This window comes from Drosophila miranda, chromosome 3 (genome assembly GCF_003369915.1).
Source record: "Drosophila miranda strain MSH22 chromosome 3, D.miranda_PacBio2.1, whole genome shotgun sequence".
NCBI classification, from domain to species: Eukaryota; Metazoa; Arthropoda; class Insecta; order Diptera; family Drosophilidae; genus Drosophila; species Drosophila miranda.
The window spans coordinates 8,287,564-8,305,684 of NC_046676.1; the positions used below are offsets into that span (position 1 = coordinate 8,287,564).

Sequence of the window (18,121 nt, forward strand, 5' to 3'; positions counted from 1 at the left end):
CTTAGTTAAGCTATTGTTTGACCCATCCAAGTGGTGTTCGTTCTCTTTATTGTAGCTTTGGACCATAAATTGACAATTCCTTAATAGCAACATTTTGTGTTCCACTGAAGAGTATTTCAACTCAAATATATATGTAGGTACGAGTGCTGGATATATATACATTTGATTTTTTATACACCTATATATGTAGACTTCAAACGAATTCAATAGCATAGGTCGCAATTGTGTGTTAATGCAAATATAGTAGTAGGTGGATAGTATGGAGATAGTATAAATTTGAGTATCATAACTAAAATGTATAGAGACTACCTAAAACGGTGTTGGGGGAGCAAACGTTTGGTATGGTGCTGGTTGGAGCTTCTTCAAGTAATGTTCCTATGTATGTAGTATGTATATTTATAAATCCATGAATAACTATAGTTCGAGCTACAGAAACGACTACACGATAGAACTCGATTTTAAAAACACGCTTTAAACTCTACATTTAACTATACTTTTAGTTTGCAATAGGATTCATATAACTATGTATTTATAGACTAGTTGACAGTTTCAAACGTTTCGCTTTGGTCGTGGGTAGAGTAGAGTAGAGCATAGTATGTGTCTGATATGTTAGCAGGTAACATTTGGTAACATTTGGTCTTAACGCTACGAGCTAGGCATTTAGCGGGTGGTGCTCTAGTGGTCTAAGATTTTTCAAAAAAATACATACATGCGAGTATGTGGGTGTACGAGGTGTATAAATATATATCTGTGTATGTGTTTAGGTCGCGTGTATAACAGTTGTGGTGCCTAAAGTGGTTGGTTTTTGGCTATATGTATAGGAGAACAATAAAATAGAGTAGTGTTTGACTTATTTCATACATGCAACAGCTATGTGCGTCTACAGACTAGGTTAAACCAGAAATTCATCATCATAATCATAATATTTAAAGCCTGATAGTTTACTCGTTTGTTGTTAAAGCTGATTTATCAGTTATACATATGTATATAGTACATATTCGTATATACATACACACACAATATAACGCCATATAAAGTTCTACAGGTTCCGATTAATGTAGGTATGTGTATACTTCAGTCGTTGTTGAATATACAAAGCTTTCTTCCCTGGTGACGGGTGATGACCTTTGGTACAGTACTTCTCCTATATCTACTTATACTCCTCCTTCGTTTACATTCTCTCACTTCTTTAACCGAAACACTTATTTGAGCAGCTGGCATACTAAGTCCACCTTTTTCGTCTCAATTCTCACATTACAAGATTTGTGGGAGCTGGGGATGTGTCTGGGGTCTGTCTGTGGTGTGTTTTGGCGGTGCTCGGACTGAGTCTCATGTCCAGATGCCTTGAGCGCGCGCTTAGATAAATGTTTCGGTTGCCATTTGTTACAAGCACTCCGCCAGCGGCGGCTTCTCAATGGGCGGCGAAGGCCCCGAAACGGAAACCATTGGCACGGCGCTGATCATCGGCTTGATTATCTTCAGCCCCAATCCCAGGTTCTTGGGGCTGCTATGCGGCGATGAGGAGGCTGTCGACGAGCGCTGGTGCACCAGAACTCGTGGCTTGGCCTCGATGGCAAAGCTGGGCGAGGATGAGGCGGAAACTGTGGCAGTGGCGTTGGCACTGGCCAGCAGCGGTACATGTACCAGCTCCTCCACCGTCTCCGCCGAGTCATGCGATTCGTGCACAACGGCAGCGGCGTCGCTGTGAATCAGAGCAGCGGTCGAATGCGTATCGGCGTCGTCGTCCTGCATGTACGGAGGCGGCGCCTCAAGCGAAATGCTGCCCACAATCATGTTGGCCGTGGTGATGGCAGCCGAGCGGGCTAATAGGCTTGTCACAGCTGTGCCCGATGGCTTGGCATCGTGGATCACCGGGAGACGGAGCAGTTCCCCTCCGGTTCCGCACTCCCTCAGCTCGATGTCGTTGCTGTCCTGTGACAGATTCTGATGCTTGTCGGCGTCGTCATCGGTTCGCCACTGCCGGAGGCTCTTCTACAGGACAAGAAGGACCTTAGAATTGACTTCGAATAGTTTCGTGTAGTTACCTTTCTGCCATTGTCCGTGATGTTCTCCGCACTCTTGGCCTTCCGGCAAAGCACACTCTGGGAGCCGTGGCGGCGCAGGAACTCAATCGAGTCGAATCCGCGACCCTCCGACGACACGAATATGGCCGAATTGATGCGACTCCGTGTGCAGCGCTCCGATATGGATGTGGAGTGCTCCTCGGCCAGCATGTGGATGTGCTGCAATGGAAAGAGTGTCAGTAAGGGCCTCGACAGGGTGGTCCGCTGGTTCTGCTCAAGGTTCTTACGCGGCTATTGCAGTGCAACGGTGGGTTTGCGTTGGCACAGTCACTGCTGTCGAACTGCGCCACCAAAGGAGAGCGGAGGAACGCACAGAAATAAACAGATAGAGAGATAGGAAAGAGTAGAGAGGAGAAAGTGTCACAGTCTTGCTCGGCAATCGGGGAAAAAGATTTACACACTCAGAACACAGAAACATAAGCCTGGGCACCGGTCGTCCTCACACGGCCGTCTGCCACGTCTCGAACAACTGACCTTCAGACCTTCAGAGTCCTACAGCCAGCAACAGCAACAGCAACAACAACAACAAGAGCAAGCGAAAAGCGTGGGAGCGGTGGCGGTGACGCCTCTACCTAACAACTACAAAGATACTTTTACGAAGCCAGGAAATGCAGATGCTGTGGCGATTGCGATGGTGTCTACGTATGCTGTGAGAGAGGTGAGGAAGTGTGCGGCGCCAGGATCAGATCCATTTCATTGCTACAATTGATAACTGTTCTTCTGTACAGGTGTTTGTGTTTGTTGCATGTGTGTTGGTGTGTTTGGTTGCAGGTGCGATTGGTGGCAGTTGGTGCTTGGCGCTGACTCAAAGCGACGGCAAACACACACACGGGTGCAAGTCGATCGTGCAATTATCGAGATCGTTATCGAAACGAGCGAAACGGTTCTTGCTGCAGTCTGAATTTGAATTTGAATTTGAATTTGTTTTTGCATTTCGAAACAAAATCCGTGCACCAAGCTGTTTGTGTGGGAACGACTTACGCTGGCCGGCTCGCTGTAGTTGCTGTGGATGAGCACGGACGAATCGGTGCGTATGGTGTCGCTGGCCACCATACTCTGGTACTTCTGCAACTGCAGGCGGGATGAGCTGCGGCTGACGTCGCGCGAGCCCTCCCGACTGCGATCGGCACAAGAGTACTGTCGCCGGTACTGGCGCCGCCGTCGTCCTGCGTTGATGGAGGACGAACAGCTGGTTGGGCCACTGGCTCCCATGCTCTGGCCCATGCCGACTGGGCCGAAGCCGGCTGCATTGTAATCAGCGCATGCCAGCGTTCGAGGCAGTGCCGGAGGCGGGCGAAAGTAACTGGGATCGTAGCTGAACTGCCGCCGGCGCCACTGATCGTACTGTCGGTAGTGGCTTAAGAGGCGTCGGCGACGCAGGATCAGCTGCTTCTTGGCCTCGAGTACATCGTTCTCCTCCACAAAGGTCCGCTCCTGCGAGTTCTTCAATATGCTACGCTGCTGGGCGAACTTCCGCTGTTTGCTGGCGCCCGCCTGCAGTGGCAGGATGCGCTGGGGAGGAGCGGACAGCAGGTCCCTTTCCCTCTCCCGTTGCAGCAGATGCTGGTTCTCGTTCTCCTTGGCCAACCCCTCATCGGCATCGGCATCGACATCGGGTTCCTCCGGCGCGGTGTGGCTGTCCAGGCTGTCCACATTCTGCAGCACACTGGCCCCCACAATCGACTGATTGTCGACGCTGGGTCCGCGGACATACGTGTTGATGGGCGTTCCATGATTATGGCCATGGCCGTGGCTGGCCGCAGCACTTACTGCCGAGGAGGCCGCTTCGCGGTGCGCTGGTTGCTAGCTCTCGACATCCGCCTTGTGCAGCAGGGCGAACTGACAGCCGCAGTCGCGCTCCAGCTCCCGTCGCGGATACTGGAAGCAGCGATCGAACAGTCCGCAGCCCTCGCAGCGGGGCAGGCACTGCCGTGAGAGCAATACCCAGAAAAACCAAAAGAAGGCGGCAGGCGGCACGAGCAGTGTCGGCAGGGCAGGGCGGGCGAGAGCGAAGTGAAAGTAAGGAACGTTTTGTCAGTGATTTCATTGGATAGCTCGAACCTGAACAGCAAAGCTCAAAACCAAAACCAAAACCGCTAAATGCAATAAATATGTATAGTAGTAGATCTAGGGAATGTGTGGATAAGACGAGTCAAAGATTGAAGTGTTCTGGGCTCTGGGTATTGCAGGATGCCTATGGCGACCCGACCTGGGCTCAACGAATCTAAGTGGAATCTAAAGCTAAGATTATGCATTCGCGGCCTTCTTTCGTCGCACGGAATCGATAAGGGTTGAGACTAGGGTCAGTTCTCTACGTTTAAAAAAGCCAAAATCAATACGAAACTAGCAGGTAGCAAGTGCCATTCCTTTAAAGCAAATCATAAGAATAATCTACAGCAGTCTATAAAGTCTGCTGGATAGACTCCGGAACATCTTCTTTGTTTTCGATTATGGTCGTGGTTGGGAGAAAGCTTTCTAAAGTAGGAGATCAGGGTCAGGGTCAGGGTCAGGTCAGGGGATAGACAAACTCCACGAACAGTTTTTCTGGTTGAATTGAATTGTTTGCTGGGGAGCGGGCGGGCGGGCGGGCGGTCGGGCGGGTGCACGAGATAAAAGGAAACGGTGTACGTAGTTCAATAAGAGTCAAATGTTTACTTGAGTTTGATGCATAGAAAAAAGCTAATTAAATGCAAAAATATTTTGGTTCATACATATTGCAAGTAGTTTGAAGAATTTGTTAGTTTTGAATACCTTGACAAAGAAATCGGGGTGTAGGTTCTAAAAATGAAGCATAACAGAAATGAAACATAGATAAGTTCTTCGCGAATATGATGGGATCCACAACAAGACGCGAGCGACTCGAATCTCTGGGAGAATCCCACACGTACACACAACTAGCCCCAACCATGCCCCCGTCTGGTGTGGCGAAATTCCGTGGATGCGTACCTGATGCGAGTGCTGGCCATTGCAGCCGCCGGCGCTGCACACCCCCGTGCCCGGCACCTTGAGCTGTTCGTGCTTGTAGTCCGGCTGGTAGGGCAGCAGCATCCGGATCTTGCCCCATCGATTGAAGAACAGAGCTATGGCGCCGGCCCACACCATCAGCACGATCAGCACAATGCCGATTTCCACACCGCGTATCTGTTTATACATAAATCGATTTGATGTGATTATATACTAAAACTCGTTCTTTTGCTGATCTTACAGTGGGCAACTCTCGGGTCGTGCTGTGCGTCAGTGTGTTGGTGGCCGTGGAGGTCACATCATCGCCAAAGATGCTTCCGTTTCCCGTTGCGTTCCGGCCACTGGCATTGCCATTGCCGTTCCCAAAGATGCCAGGCGGAAAGTCCTGCTCTGTGGTGTTCCTTGGCAGATCTGCAGGCGGATTAGCGGAAATATCCCGTATTTATCTATTTGTGTGCCGATTGAATCTATAAGATACTCACCCAGGGTCCGGAACTTGATTTGGCCACGGCTGCGATACTTCTTGCCCTGCCAGATGGCCGTCACGACCAGGGAGTACTGTGTGCTGGGCAATAGTCGATCCAGGACAATGGCCTCGCTGCTACCGGCAACGTCCTGTACAACCCTGTAACTTAAATTAATTCAATTACCACTCTCGAATGGCAACTAAGGGACGGGGCGGTGAACGGTGCGGTAGGATAGTGCATTCTGTATGCGTGTGTGTCTTTTTGCTGCTAATTGACCAACTACAACAAACCCAGGCGTGATATATGAGGCCGCCGGTACGTGTGCGTAATTACAGCATTGGCCAATATTTCACTTTGTCACTTTCCGCCAGAACAGAATACCCCACATGTCCTAGATTTTGCCAATCGAGAGAGCTCACATTACACACCAGAGCCGAGCTGTGTCCTGCCTTCTAAATTATCCTGCCCTCTACTCGCCGCCCTGCAAGTGCGTGGCCTAGAAAAGTGGCCAGACCTCGGCTTTGTCTCCCATTACTATGGCCGCCGCCACAACAGTCTGACAAATGATTCATTATTCATACATACTACTCCATATTGTACATACATACTATAGCAGCTTACACACACTCGTATCCCTACAACACCAGTACATTTCCATCCCAATGGTACCCAGAGGAACTAAAGACCAAACAGGAGTTGCCCGCATTTCGCTTGTTCCGATTTCAGACAAAACAAAAACAGCGCCATACTCGTACAAGTAAACATTAATGTTAAAAGCCAGGACACCTGACGACCAATTAAATACGGAAATATATTTAATGGGAATCCTGAAGCTAGAGATCGATCTAGTGCCGAGGTTCCGACCATATCCGACCGTAGCCATATCCGTTTGACCATTAGTCAGAATAGCATCATCTTCAGGCCGATGAAAATGTCTCTGTACGAGTAAGCTGCTTATTCGGCTGATACCATTTTAAGCAGATAGTCATCTCTGAGCCCGTACTGTTGGCTCATTATAAATTAATGAATTACCTCCATCCAGGGGCTAAATACACACACATAATTGATTCGAGATTCTGGGCGGCTGGCTCCATACATTGCCACACAGCTAATAGACTCGAGGCCCCCGGGCAAATGGAAATTGGGCCGTTTTATGCAAACATCAGCCATATGTGACATGGCCAGGCGTTGTCTAAAGTTTCCCAGTTATACTTGAGCATGTGGCGACGCCTGGGGCAAATCAAGTTTAATCCTCCCCCTTCCGCTCGCTAGTCGCTGTGTTTGGAAGTCGCTTATTATCCACAATTTAAGCACACGCCATGGCTTCAATTCTGTTCTGGGCGGATCCCGTACCCTTTTCTTGTCCTTAAATGGCATTAGAAATGCACGTGAATTTCCAGCAGCACGAAGGAGTTTTCTCAATTTCATGATGTTCTTTGCTTAGCTTTTCCTTCCTCGCCTCTCACTCGTTGGCAATATCCTTTTTACTGCCGGCTTGGGCTTTGGCCAAGTTTTATGAGCACTCGCAAAGGTGCACAAAATATTTACTCGCGTATGAATTTCTTTTTATGTTTCAATTTTCATATGTATTTATTTTTTCTGGTTTTATTAATAAATAATCAGTTTACAGGCCAGTGAATCCCATTCGAATGAGTCGTTCGCCCCGATCCCTGTACATTTCTGGAACTCCACAGTGGCTTTCCGATATGTAAAAACAAACGTGTCACATATGTGGGGTGAAATAGTAGCTGTTCTGTTCTTATTAAATAACTTATGATGTACAAAGTGCACGCTCCTAAGCTTTACTCTAGGCCGGATGTTCCTTCTGTTTCTGTGGGTGGAGTGGTGACATCGGAGGTCTGCTAGGTCCCTCTAGTCAGAATTTTTAGTTGAGTTTTCCTAGAACAACATGACTTTGAGGGCTTTTCCTATTTGCATGGAATTCGAAATGCAATGAAAATTCCGCATACGCCCCTTGGGACAGTTCCATCAATGTCTAATGAAGGATATCTGCTTATCACGGACGTTCCCAAGACAAATAACTTCTATGGAAAGATAATGGATACAGGGATTAGGCTTAGGGATTACCTCTGCAATACGAGTACTCGTTTCGTGAACCACGTACAAATCAGGTTTATGGTCGGTACATATAGTATGTTCTCCGTTTCTGTCCATGTTGCCATGGACTTGTATGGCTTATACTGGAAAAATGTATGTGGTCATCGGAGAGACAGTTGGGGGGGAGGCGGCGCACATGCCTTATCTGCTTTGACGTGCCACAAAAGCTACGTGTATGTGTACCTGAAGCACTTTTATGTGGGCCTGGTCCTTGACATTTCAATTTTAATAATGTCAAATTGGCTCTAAAGGAATTGATAACGATAAATGAATATAATCTAGGGCACAGGGCTATTTATTGATTGGTGTTCACCAACTGTCTGCCCCAGACCCCCCCAGTACCTCCTTCGGTGGGACAGTAATTGTTATTAATTATTATTGTTATTGATGGTGCTTGACATGCTTGGACATATTGAACTCAACCTCAACTCGAACCTTTGCCTCTCACAGGACCCATTGTTCGTCAAGAATTTCATAAAACCACTTAGTAATTTGGAGCATGTATGGGACACTGAGAGAAATGGCTTAATAAGTTCTGAAACATCAAAAATGACAACATTCCAACATATAATTTTGGACTTGATTTTTTCTTCGAGTGTAGGGGAAAGGTAAAAGTCGCCGCACGAGTGTGTTGGTGGAAAAATGTCTAGGACAAAAGTTTAGTGCGCCACTCGACTCGAGCTAGAGCCAGAGCTAGAGCCAGAACCAGAACCAGGGCCAAAACCAGAGCCCGGATCCGTCGACTCACCGTCAACGTGTCTATGTACATACTAATCATACATTATTCACGGCCACAATTTACTCGAAAAACGGTAGGAAGATAGAACTAACAACGAATAGTACACCGCACCGCAACGGCCCGGCCCGGCCCGGCCCGGCCCACCATAATGACTGGCTGACTGACGGAAGTGGGTAATACACCAAAAATCGATACGAAAGAAACACAAAAATTAAAAACAAACTCACTTATAAATAATGACCAGTGGAACAAGAAGCCGAAATAAAGTCCTAGTTTTTGTAATACAATTTTTGACATAGGCGTGAACTTTATGGAAGAACAGCAGCGGGGCAATAACTACAACAACATCAATGCTTTGGCATTGGAATGGACGGCAGTAAAAGACAAAAAAAAACACGCTTGCACACACACACACACGCAATGTGAGCCGTTAAATTGAAAAAGAACAAAAGAACACAGCTTGGCTACTGGTCTGCGCGGACTGTGCGGACTGCAGCAGTCAAAAAGTGAAAAAGTCGAGCACTTAAGTTATTACACGGCATGCCAGCCACCAAACGGTGCTAAAGCCCAGCATTCCCATTCTGTGAGCACTAGTCGGAGCGGAAGTGCTTAGTTTGTAGTCGAAATATGCAGCCCATTCCGGCAATCCACCACTCTCTCTCTCTCTCTCTAACTGTTTCACTGTGTGTTCCTGGCGCCACGCAGGCGATGAGAAGCAGCAACAGCAACAGCAATCAGCAAGGGAGCAGCAAGTGTGAGAGATGGTGTGAGAGCGGCGATGAGTGCATGGTGATGGTGATGCGGGAGGAGTAGAGGGGAGTGGAGTGAAGGCAAGACAGCTGCAGTTGAGCAAAATTATTACGGTAAATCATCGAAAATATTGCATTCGTACGAGAGAGCACGAGAGCACGAGAGCGAGTTAAATGGCACACAGCAACAAAGTCTCAAAGAAATGTTCGCTCTACTCTTTACACATAAACACACATTAAATACATATATACTGTATGTATGTACATACATATGTACTTGCTCTACGGCTAACTCCCTTTTTCGGTGCTCCTTCTAGTCAGTTCTTTTGTTGGCTTTTGTTTTAAATAACTTTGCTGCAAGTACACGCGGCTTTTGTTTTTCTTTTTGGCCTGCATTCGCGGTCAAATTGGCCTTAACTTTCCTATTTTGTTTTTCTTTGGTTTTTCTTTCTCTGTTGGTTTACTTGGGCCGTTATTTAGCTCATGGCCATATGCCACACAGACACACAGGCACGCAAAGTAACACACTTACACACTTGCACACGCACACACAGCTCTTGACTGACCGCTGCCACCTCCGCCTCCGGCTCACCCCGCGGTCTGTCCCGCCTGTCAATTGCATACAAAATACATATTTTACTTGTTCCCTGCATAAATGCACTTGACTTGCCGCCTCTTCGGCTCTGCCCCTGCACCTTCAGCGCGTCAGTTACATTTGAAGTGTACTCTGGCGTTATTTAGCCTAGTCAAGTGGGTAGATTGAGTTCTTGCTTTGTTAGTGGTACCTACCTGTCGTCCGTCGGCTTGTACGTCACGATGTACCTCTCGATGGGATGTGCCTTCAGGTCGATTTGCGTTTGCCATGACACCCGTACCGCAGTGGGCGTCAGAAAGGTTACGGTTATGTTCTCCGGCGTAGCGGGAATGGTGCCTATTATAATAATAATTGCTTGTTATTATCCGATTATCCTTGTAAATTATGTAAATGCGAAGCACCACAACTACGCAGCTAAGTTTATGTGCCTAAGGAATGGGATAATCAGATAAGCTCAAGTTTTATTGAGAAACTTGAGTAATATGAACTTCTACTTTATGGCTTGCAGTGGGAAAAATAAAAACCCTGATCGTTGCAAGCAAGGGGCTTTCTACTCTACTACTCTAGGGCTTTCTGGGAGGCAATGCGTCATCTTATATGAGCATTGAACCATTTCGTCCCTCCCTGTTTATGCCAAATGAAAGTAAGTAACATTTACACCTAGGAATAAAAGAATAACTCACTACAAGATTGCCCTAAATTGTTTTACCCTTGTTTTACTCTTAAACAGAACTTAGACTTAAACATGGAATTAACTTAAATTTGAGATGTGTTTGTTGTACTCACCCGCCAGGCAGGCATTAACAAACAGCACGGCTATGAGTACAAGCATGGTTGCGTATGATTCTGTTCTGTGGCTGTCGCTGGGTCTCTGCTGTTGCTTTTGTTTCTGCTTTGTGGGGGGATTCCTCTTGCTCTTCCTGTTTTCCTCTTTGCTAAGGTTTCCGCTTGCTGTTGCTGTTGCTGCGGTTCTCTTGCCTTTGGTTGATTTATTTTAAAAATAATCTAACTAAACATAAAAATCAGTCTTGCTTTGTCACGCACACACACACACACACACACAGAGACACGCTTGTGTGTGACACTTGTTTAGTTCGAATTGTATTTCTGCTGAAGTTATCCTCAGTTTGTGGCCGGCTACTCTTCTAATTGACTTTGCCAATGACATTTGCATCTGGCTGTTGTTTCCTCTACCAGCGCCTTGCTCGTTCTGATATTTATGCCCTTTTTCCCTAGACAAAGAGAGAGTGAGTGGTATTTATGCGTGTATATTTTTATAACACATTTTATGGAGCTCTGGGGTGGGTCTCGGTCTCTGTCGTTCTTTGTCTGCGCCTCTGTCTCTGCTGAAGCGTCATCGAATCGCATTTGATGAACGTTTCGATAGTGTGACAGAGGGAGCGAGCTGGCAGATGGTGGGAGGTGAGCAATAGGAGCAGGGCAGGAGTTCGATTGCGAGTGCGAGTGCGAGAGAGCTAGGGAATATTCCAACGGTTCCTTGCCGTTAGCTGTTTCTGTGTCGTGCTTGCTCGTTCCTGTTCAACTGGGGAATTATTCACATTGCGTTTGACTCTTTATTTTGTTGTTTCTGCGGCTTGTGTTATTATTCTCTGCTGCTGTTGCTGTTGCTCCTGGCTCGACTTTATAAAAATCAATAAAAAGCGACTTTCTGTCTGACAGCCGCTGATTTGGATGGTGGCTCTAGCCCCCAAAGTGCGGGAGTTTCGGTTTTTTGGGCAATCGCTGGAGGGAATGTTGCTCACGAAATTCATTCAATGAGACGGCGACGGAGGGCTCGCTCTGATGGTTGGCGGTAGGGCTGAGGGCGCGTCAACCGGCCACCTGTCGTCGCCGCCTGCTCCACCCACTGCTCGGTTTTTCCGGTGCTTCCTGCTCTCTCTCTCTCTCTCTCGCTCTCGTCCTTTTGTTCTTGTCGCATTTATTTGATTTTGTTAACAATTTTGGCATTGCTGCCAAACCATTTAGGAAACATTTTAGTCGTTCAAACGCTCTTGTTGCGCTTTGATTGGTCCCTTTCCCGTTCTCCTTCCGTTTTCCTCTCTCTCTTCTCTTTTCTGATTTGTTTTGTTTGTTTCCGCTTTTGTCGTTAATTATGCCCCGCCGCTGTTATTGCGGTACTTTCTCCGTTTTCCAGCTGGACTGTGGTGAGGAGCTGTAATAAATCAGAAATGGCATTAATGGCCAATGGCAAATATATGCACATAAATTTGTATATTCTCGCATTTTCATATGTTTTGTATACGGATGATGTGAATTACCATTAATTATATTGTTCTGTGCGCTTTGTTCAATCACAATTAAGCTTGTATTCGATTCATTATTCATTAGCTCGGAGCCAAAGCGAATGTAAAGCATACTTTTTGGGGCACGGCTTTGCGTTTTTAATTGGCATTGCGCATACGCCACACACAACTACCCGCCCCGATCCACCGCTAGTCCTCATGATACATAGCTCGTTTTCGGAGCCATAATCCCATATTCATCTGCCAAACAGACAATTCAATTTGCGCAATGCGTGTATTTGCCTTCCCCGATTCTGATGAAAACACACTACAATAGACGGCCCATTCAACCTGTTGTGATGATACACATTTGGACAACTTTTGGGTTATTTGGGGAGCCAACAACAACAGCTATGGCCTCTAACATTCGCTCTGGCACAAGACATTCAAGTGAAACAAAGGCCTGGTATATTCTGAAAACATCGAACCCGAACAAATTTTATGGGCAACCGATGGGGCGAATTGACCATCAAATACTTGTATAGAAAGGACGAACTGAAGGAGCAAGAGCTTTGATGGGACAAGAAAGGCAACGCTGACGGCCAATCAGCTCCACAGCTTTACAAGTGTTGATTGGTTTTTTTTTTTTGGTGGTGGAGAGAGCTTTGAGGGTGGTAGAACCTTAGAGATTCAGTTTCAACTTTATCCACCAAGCAATGAACAAATCAAATCCCCTTAAGCTGCTTTTAATCTGAAAAGTGCCCAATTGTATCAAAGTTCTGCAGTAAAGATTTCCACTTTGGCCAAGAAAACATACGGAAAAGAAGTTTGTTGTTTGTCTGGCAAACTGGGAGATACTCTTACTATTGTATATATATATTCCAAAGTTATCAGTAAAACATTTTGTAACTGCCTCCTCCTCTCTTACCGCCCCCTGAAGTCGCACTCAGGCAAATGAATTTAGTGAGCAGCTGGCGTTGACTCAGAGTGTACTTAGCGGATAATTGAGAGTACTCGCCTGTCTATAGAGACATGCTTATCAGCAGCTCAAACTTTGACACTGACACCCCGCACCGCCTCCTGTCCCGCTGTACGCTGTCCCCATTACGCCTTATGACGAGGGCTGTCCAACCGCTCGATTCTCATTAAATTTATGCATTCAGCTTACATATTTCCCTCTGTTCTGCGTTTTTTTTGGTTGTTGGTTTGACCTTAAAACTTGTATGAACTTTCGACGCACACTTTGGCATGCTTGGTCCTGTCCGTCGGAGAAGAGAGATATTCTAAGAGAATGTGTAATGCGTGTGCACACGCTCTGCAATTTAAATGATAATTTTGACAGAGAAAGAGAGCGGTACATAAAACGGTGAATTTGAAAATTCCTCCCAATGTTTTCCTCATTAAAGAGCGGCACGCATCAAAATAAAGCCCGAAATTCTATTAGTGGTGACGCATGGTCGCAGAGTGGTTGGGGGGGTGGGGCGGGGGTGCGGGGCAGGATACGAGTGCATGCATTCGCGCAATGGGAAACAAGTAGGTGAAAGCCGTTATCGTAAAATGAAAATGGCGGCTAGTACGCCTTTGCCGTCGGTCTTAATTATAGCGACAGCACATGCACAGGTTACAAACACACACACACACACACACACAAACCGTATACACGTAAACAGGGGTCCCAGAATTATTTAGCACTCGTGGGAGTACATTTCTGATCCCATAAACCAATATATTTTTGTCTGGAATTATGGATCTAGTCGCGGGTGTGCAGCGATCAAGTTTGTTTCAGCCATTTCCCTACAAATTACTCCGTAAAAAAAGAGAAAAGGTATTGGTATCCACAATTTTTAGGAGCTGTTTCCCACCTATCTATCTATCTATCGAAAGTCATCATGTTGCCTCTTTTCCACATTCTTTTTGGGGAATACCAGGTATCCCTTAGTCGTTATTACTGCTTTAGGTGGCTGGTTCATCATTTTTATTGCATACGCGCTGCTTCCCTGGGGTCTTTGGCATTTGGCGGAGCGAAGTGTCTGTTTGCTGTGGCTGCCAGCGCGGACAAACCAACAGTCAGCCAGGCAGCCAGTCAGCCAGTCAGCCGACAATAAATCAATCAGCTGTGCCAACATCCAATTCCCGGACAGACAATGCTGCTCCTCCTCCCTTCCTGTGTGTGTGTGTGTGTGCTTGGGTGTGTGTTACTGGCATGCTATTAACAAAAAGGTCAACTCAGTCGCTACAATTGAAGCCGAACGCCGAAACGAAACGGGAAAAAGGCTTGTGTGCAGCGCTCAGTTCTGCTCCAACTCGGTTCTTTTACTCATAAGTAGGAGTGTGTGTGTGTGTCAGTATAAAAGAATGTTGCCAGAGTGCCACAGAAAGAGAGAGAGAGAAAGCTTGAGGTAGCAAGAAAAGGACGATAGAATGCCATTATTCCCTGGCTGTAAAAACGGAAAAGGCAAAAAAATACGTGAACACTGCTTGACTTCAATTTTAGCAAGATTTTCAGCAGCTCCTCTAGGGGAGAAAGAGATGCCGAGAGAGAGAGAGAAGAAGGATGACATAAAGCTTTAAGCTTACTCAAAAAACACACTAATGAAATATACATAATGGTAAACACTTTAAAAATTAACCAACAGAGGAAACATTTTACGGAGCATTCCATGGAAGACTAGAAAAAAAAGGTTCATGGAGAACAAAAACAACGTCCTTAAAGACAGCCTTGCAGATCAAACATTCCTATGGGAACTAATAAATGATTTGAATATTTTCTGAACCATTTGGTGTTACGCCTGGAAACTTTGGGAACATATCCTACGATCGATTGCCCCAATCGAAGCCATGTGTGTTTATGTTGTATACGATTAAATACTAGCAATTAAAAATAGTTAAATGAGTTTTCAGAAAACATACAGATAGTCAGTCTCATCGTTTCAATTAAACAAAAAAATAGCTGGCAATTAAATTAATTAAATTAAGTTGCGTTTCATTGACTATTCGAATGATTTATTTCCTGTTCTAAAATATTTCTCAACTTTTCTTTTCTTCGCATAAATAAATAATCTAAATAAAATAGCTTATTTCAAAAAATATTCATTAATTTATTGTTGTTTTTTTAAGGTTTCTCAACATTTTGAATTTATTTTTTGGTAGAACTGTGCTGCGGAATACATATATTCTCATTGTTAAACTTTTGCTGCACTTTCCACAACTTCAGCAGCAGTCCAAAAATACCACAACAAGTTGTATTAAAAAATATATATATGTATATAGAAATAAGCATTCGTGGGCAGTGAAGCCTCTCCAAGCGCGCCAGCCCTCCTAAGACCTGGGATCTATGTTGAATCCCCATTTATTTTCCTGGTTTTTATTTCATTTACAAGAATTTCTAATCGTTATTAATCCGACTTCTTTGAAAATGTTTTTATTTTTAGCTTTGGGGACAGAGAAGATTCGCGATCTGCTCAAAGATATTTCTGACAGTTTCTGGTTATGGTTCATGGGGTAAAAACGTTGGGTTTCTTATATAGCGACCGGTCACTGTTCACAAATTTATCTGTGCCTGCTGCCACATGGTTTTGCTGTGGTGCAATGCACGCAGTGCGGCGACTGCGGCTGTGGCTGCGACGGATTTAAATTTAAAATGAACATTTACGCTTTCCGGGCTCTGGCCGGACGGATTCCCATTTGACCTGTTCTAGTTGCGGTATATATACGCACATACGAGAATGTGTATGCTGTTATACTCGTATAAATATCCCTGATTTTTTGTTTAAACAATTTGTTTACAATATCTTTGGTATTTGCGATTTGTTACGCTTGAAATGGCCAACAATAGCAGCGGGGGTAAAGGCAAATTAAACAAGTAAGAAGGCCACCTTCGTTCTTCGAAGTTTTTGTTACCCTATCTATGAGTCTATGAGTCGTATCATTCTAAGTTGAACTAGATTATCTTCCGAAATAATCAATTTTGAGTTGACTGCTGTTTTAAAAGCTTTTCTATCAAGATTTTCAAAAGAAAAATAGTTTTAGATAAATAAATCAATTTTCTATAATATTAACTAATTTTATGAGCGAAATTATATTCAATTCTAGGCACCTTTTAATGAGCTATGTTCTTGCAATTTGGCCTTTTTTTTGACAAGGTTTCACTTTTAGTTTTGTATTTATTTATGCAGTTGGAAATGCTTTGTTGTCAAAATCTAAGTATCCCTCTTTTCAAGAGTACAAAGAATAGAGAGATGAAAAAGATTTACAACTTTGGAAACGGCATGGAGGGGGCGGTTGGGTTAGGTTAGGGGTGTTTGTGTAGCACGGGCGGAATTAAGCCAAACACCCACCCACCCAAATGAATTGTGAATTTTAGTTGATTTTGGTGTTGTTGTTTCTGTGCAAATAAACGGAACAGAAGCATTAAAATTACTTTTTAATTGCCACAGCGGCTGGTGCCGTCGCTGTTGTTTTTGGTGGTGTTTCCCTCAGGTTGAAAGGCTGACAGAGTCCATTAGGCGGCCATTTTCCGTTTCATTTCGTTTCATTTCACTTTGCTTTCATTTTTGGTTTTTTGAAATTTAATTGGCTTAAAAAATTCAACAGCCCTCGGTCGGTCCGATCCCGCTTTCTTTTCCCCTTTTGGGAAGCCCCAAAGGGACAGGACAGAAATTTTTGTTTTTGTTTCCTTGCGGTTCTTAATTGAGCACTTAAGCACACACACACCAAAAAAAGAGAGAGATGGACTATCCCTTACAGTTACATTTATGCGTCGGGTCAGAGTCTACTGAACCGGCTTTATTTATCAGCCACCTGTGCTGCTGACAAGCTCCTCCTCCGCAACCGGTCCACTCTCCAGTACTCAATCACAGGACAAGATGTCGTCCACTTGCATCCACTGATAACACCAAACAACAAACACTTTTGGTCTCCTTTTCTGTGCTTTCTGTTTCGTCGTTGTCGTCTCTTCTGTCGTCTTTCACTCAGTAAGGTTCTTCCGCTTTTCCCGTTAGTGTTGCGGCGGACGCGAAAGCTTTGACTGAAATGAAAATGAAAACGAAACTAAACCAAAGCCTAACAACGGCGGAAGGCTGTGGCCAAGCCATGGTAAATCTGTACAAGGTACGGACAACTCCACAGGTCTCTTTCTGAGGGACACAAGAGCTCTCTCTCAACATATGGAACGGCAGTCAATATACATACATAGGTCCCTAGGAAAGCTGTAGGCCCCTACCTTCTTAACCAAAATCAAAGAGAGAGGCACATTGAGAGAGTGCAAGAGCGCAGCCAGAAGCTTTCCCCTGCTCAGAGGTGAATGCAAATGAGATGGAATTTTGGCTTATATATAGCTAGATTTTTTTCTGTGACAAAGGCAATGCCCTTACGGATATCCAAGGTGTTCCTAGATATACTCTTTAGCGTGTCTAAATGTAGTTACATATGTAGAAGAAAATTTAGTTTAGTAAGGGCTCGCGCACACTATAGCTGAAAGCGGAGCTGAAATCGGAGCAGATAGCTGATTTATAAGCTCTGAAAAAACAAACACACTGCACCGGTGCAAGTGCGCACATTGCAGACTGAGCTGAGCTAAAAGCTGAAAAAGCTCGCTGAAATCAGCTCAGCTTAGTTTGATCGATCAAGCATGTTTGTTTTTTCAGCAAGCTGATTGCTGATTTTGTTCAAGTGTATTGGTTCATAAGTGATCGAAAATGGGCGAAACATTGTTAAGCGATGAAGCTGGGGAATAAGCGGGATTATTAAAAATATTTGAATAATAGTTTTATTTCTATAATTTCTGGAAGGCGATAAATTGGGCAAAAAAGTTTTACTATTACCATTTTCATTTGTCAATAATAAATATAATATACTATGTCCCCAAGTACAGTAAACGCTCGAAAGACATCACAATGTTTATTATTATACAAAATAAATAATAATTGAAAAATGTAATATTAATTCGCAGTGGCTTTTATCTTTCAGCAATCAGATCAGCCGACAATGTACGCACCTGCAAGCTGATTCTGCCTGAAAAAAGCTCTCAGATCAGCTGAGCTTTCAGCTCCGATTTCAGCGCCGATTTCAGCTCCGCTTTCAGCTATAGTGTGCGCGAGCCCTTAGTCTTGTGTGCTTAGCTAGCGTCTTAGCGTATCCATCTGTAGTACATAATGAACTCAC

General features: G+C 44.9%; 1 protein-coding gene across 5 annotated transcripts; it reads right to left on the reverse strand.

Annotated features, from left to right (window-relative positions):
* Positions 1-57: 57 nt before the first annotated feature.
* On the reverse strand, positions 58-16,990 carry LOC108159427. 5 transcript variants are annotated; one of them, XM_033391312.1, is made up of 10 exons: positions 16,380-16,990; positions 10,503-11,889; positions 9,911-10,052; positions 5,531-5,679; positions 5,290-5,459; positions 5,031-5,225; positions 4,836-4,862; positions 2,312-2,365; positions 2,046-2,243; positions 58-1,992 (listed from the first exon to the last, which is right to left on the reverse strand). In XM_033391312.1, the coding sequence occupies exons 2-10, from the start codon at positions 10,546-10,548 to the stop codon at positions 1,384-1,386; spliced, it is 1,590 nt and encodes a 529-aa protein (XP_033247203.1). In that variant the 5' UTR covers positions 10,549-11,889; positions 16,380-16,990; the 3' UTR covers positions 58-1,383. The 5 variants fall into 5 exon arrangements, with proteins under 5 accessions (XP_033247203.1, XP_033247205.1, XP_033247204.1 ...); XM_033391314.1 differs by lacking the exon at positions 4,836-4,862 and having other exon boundaries at positions 5,531-5,673; XM_033391313.1 differs by lacking the exon at positions 4,836-4,862.
* Positions 16,991-18,121: the final 1,131 nt, after the last annotated feature.

What these genes read in the sequence shown, in the direction of transcription:
- LOC108159427 (XM_033391312.1), bottom strand. Translation starts at nt 10,548, where the DNA reads ATGCTTGTACTCATAGCCGTGCTGTTTGTTAATGCCTGCCTGGCGG. An exon ending in CGACCCGAGAGTTGCCCACT is followed by an intron (nt 5,226 to 5,289) that starts GTAAGATCAGCA and finishes ATGTATAAACAG; the next exon opens with ATACGCGGTGTGGAAATCGG. An exon ending in ATGGCCAGCACTCGCATCAG is followed by an intron (nt 4,863 to 5,030) that starts GTACGCATCCAC and finishes CTTCATTTTTAG; the next exon opens with AACCTACACCCCGATTTCTT.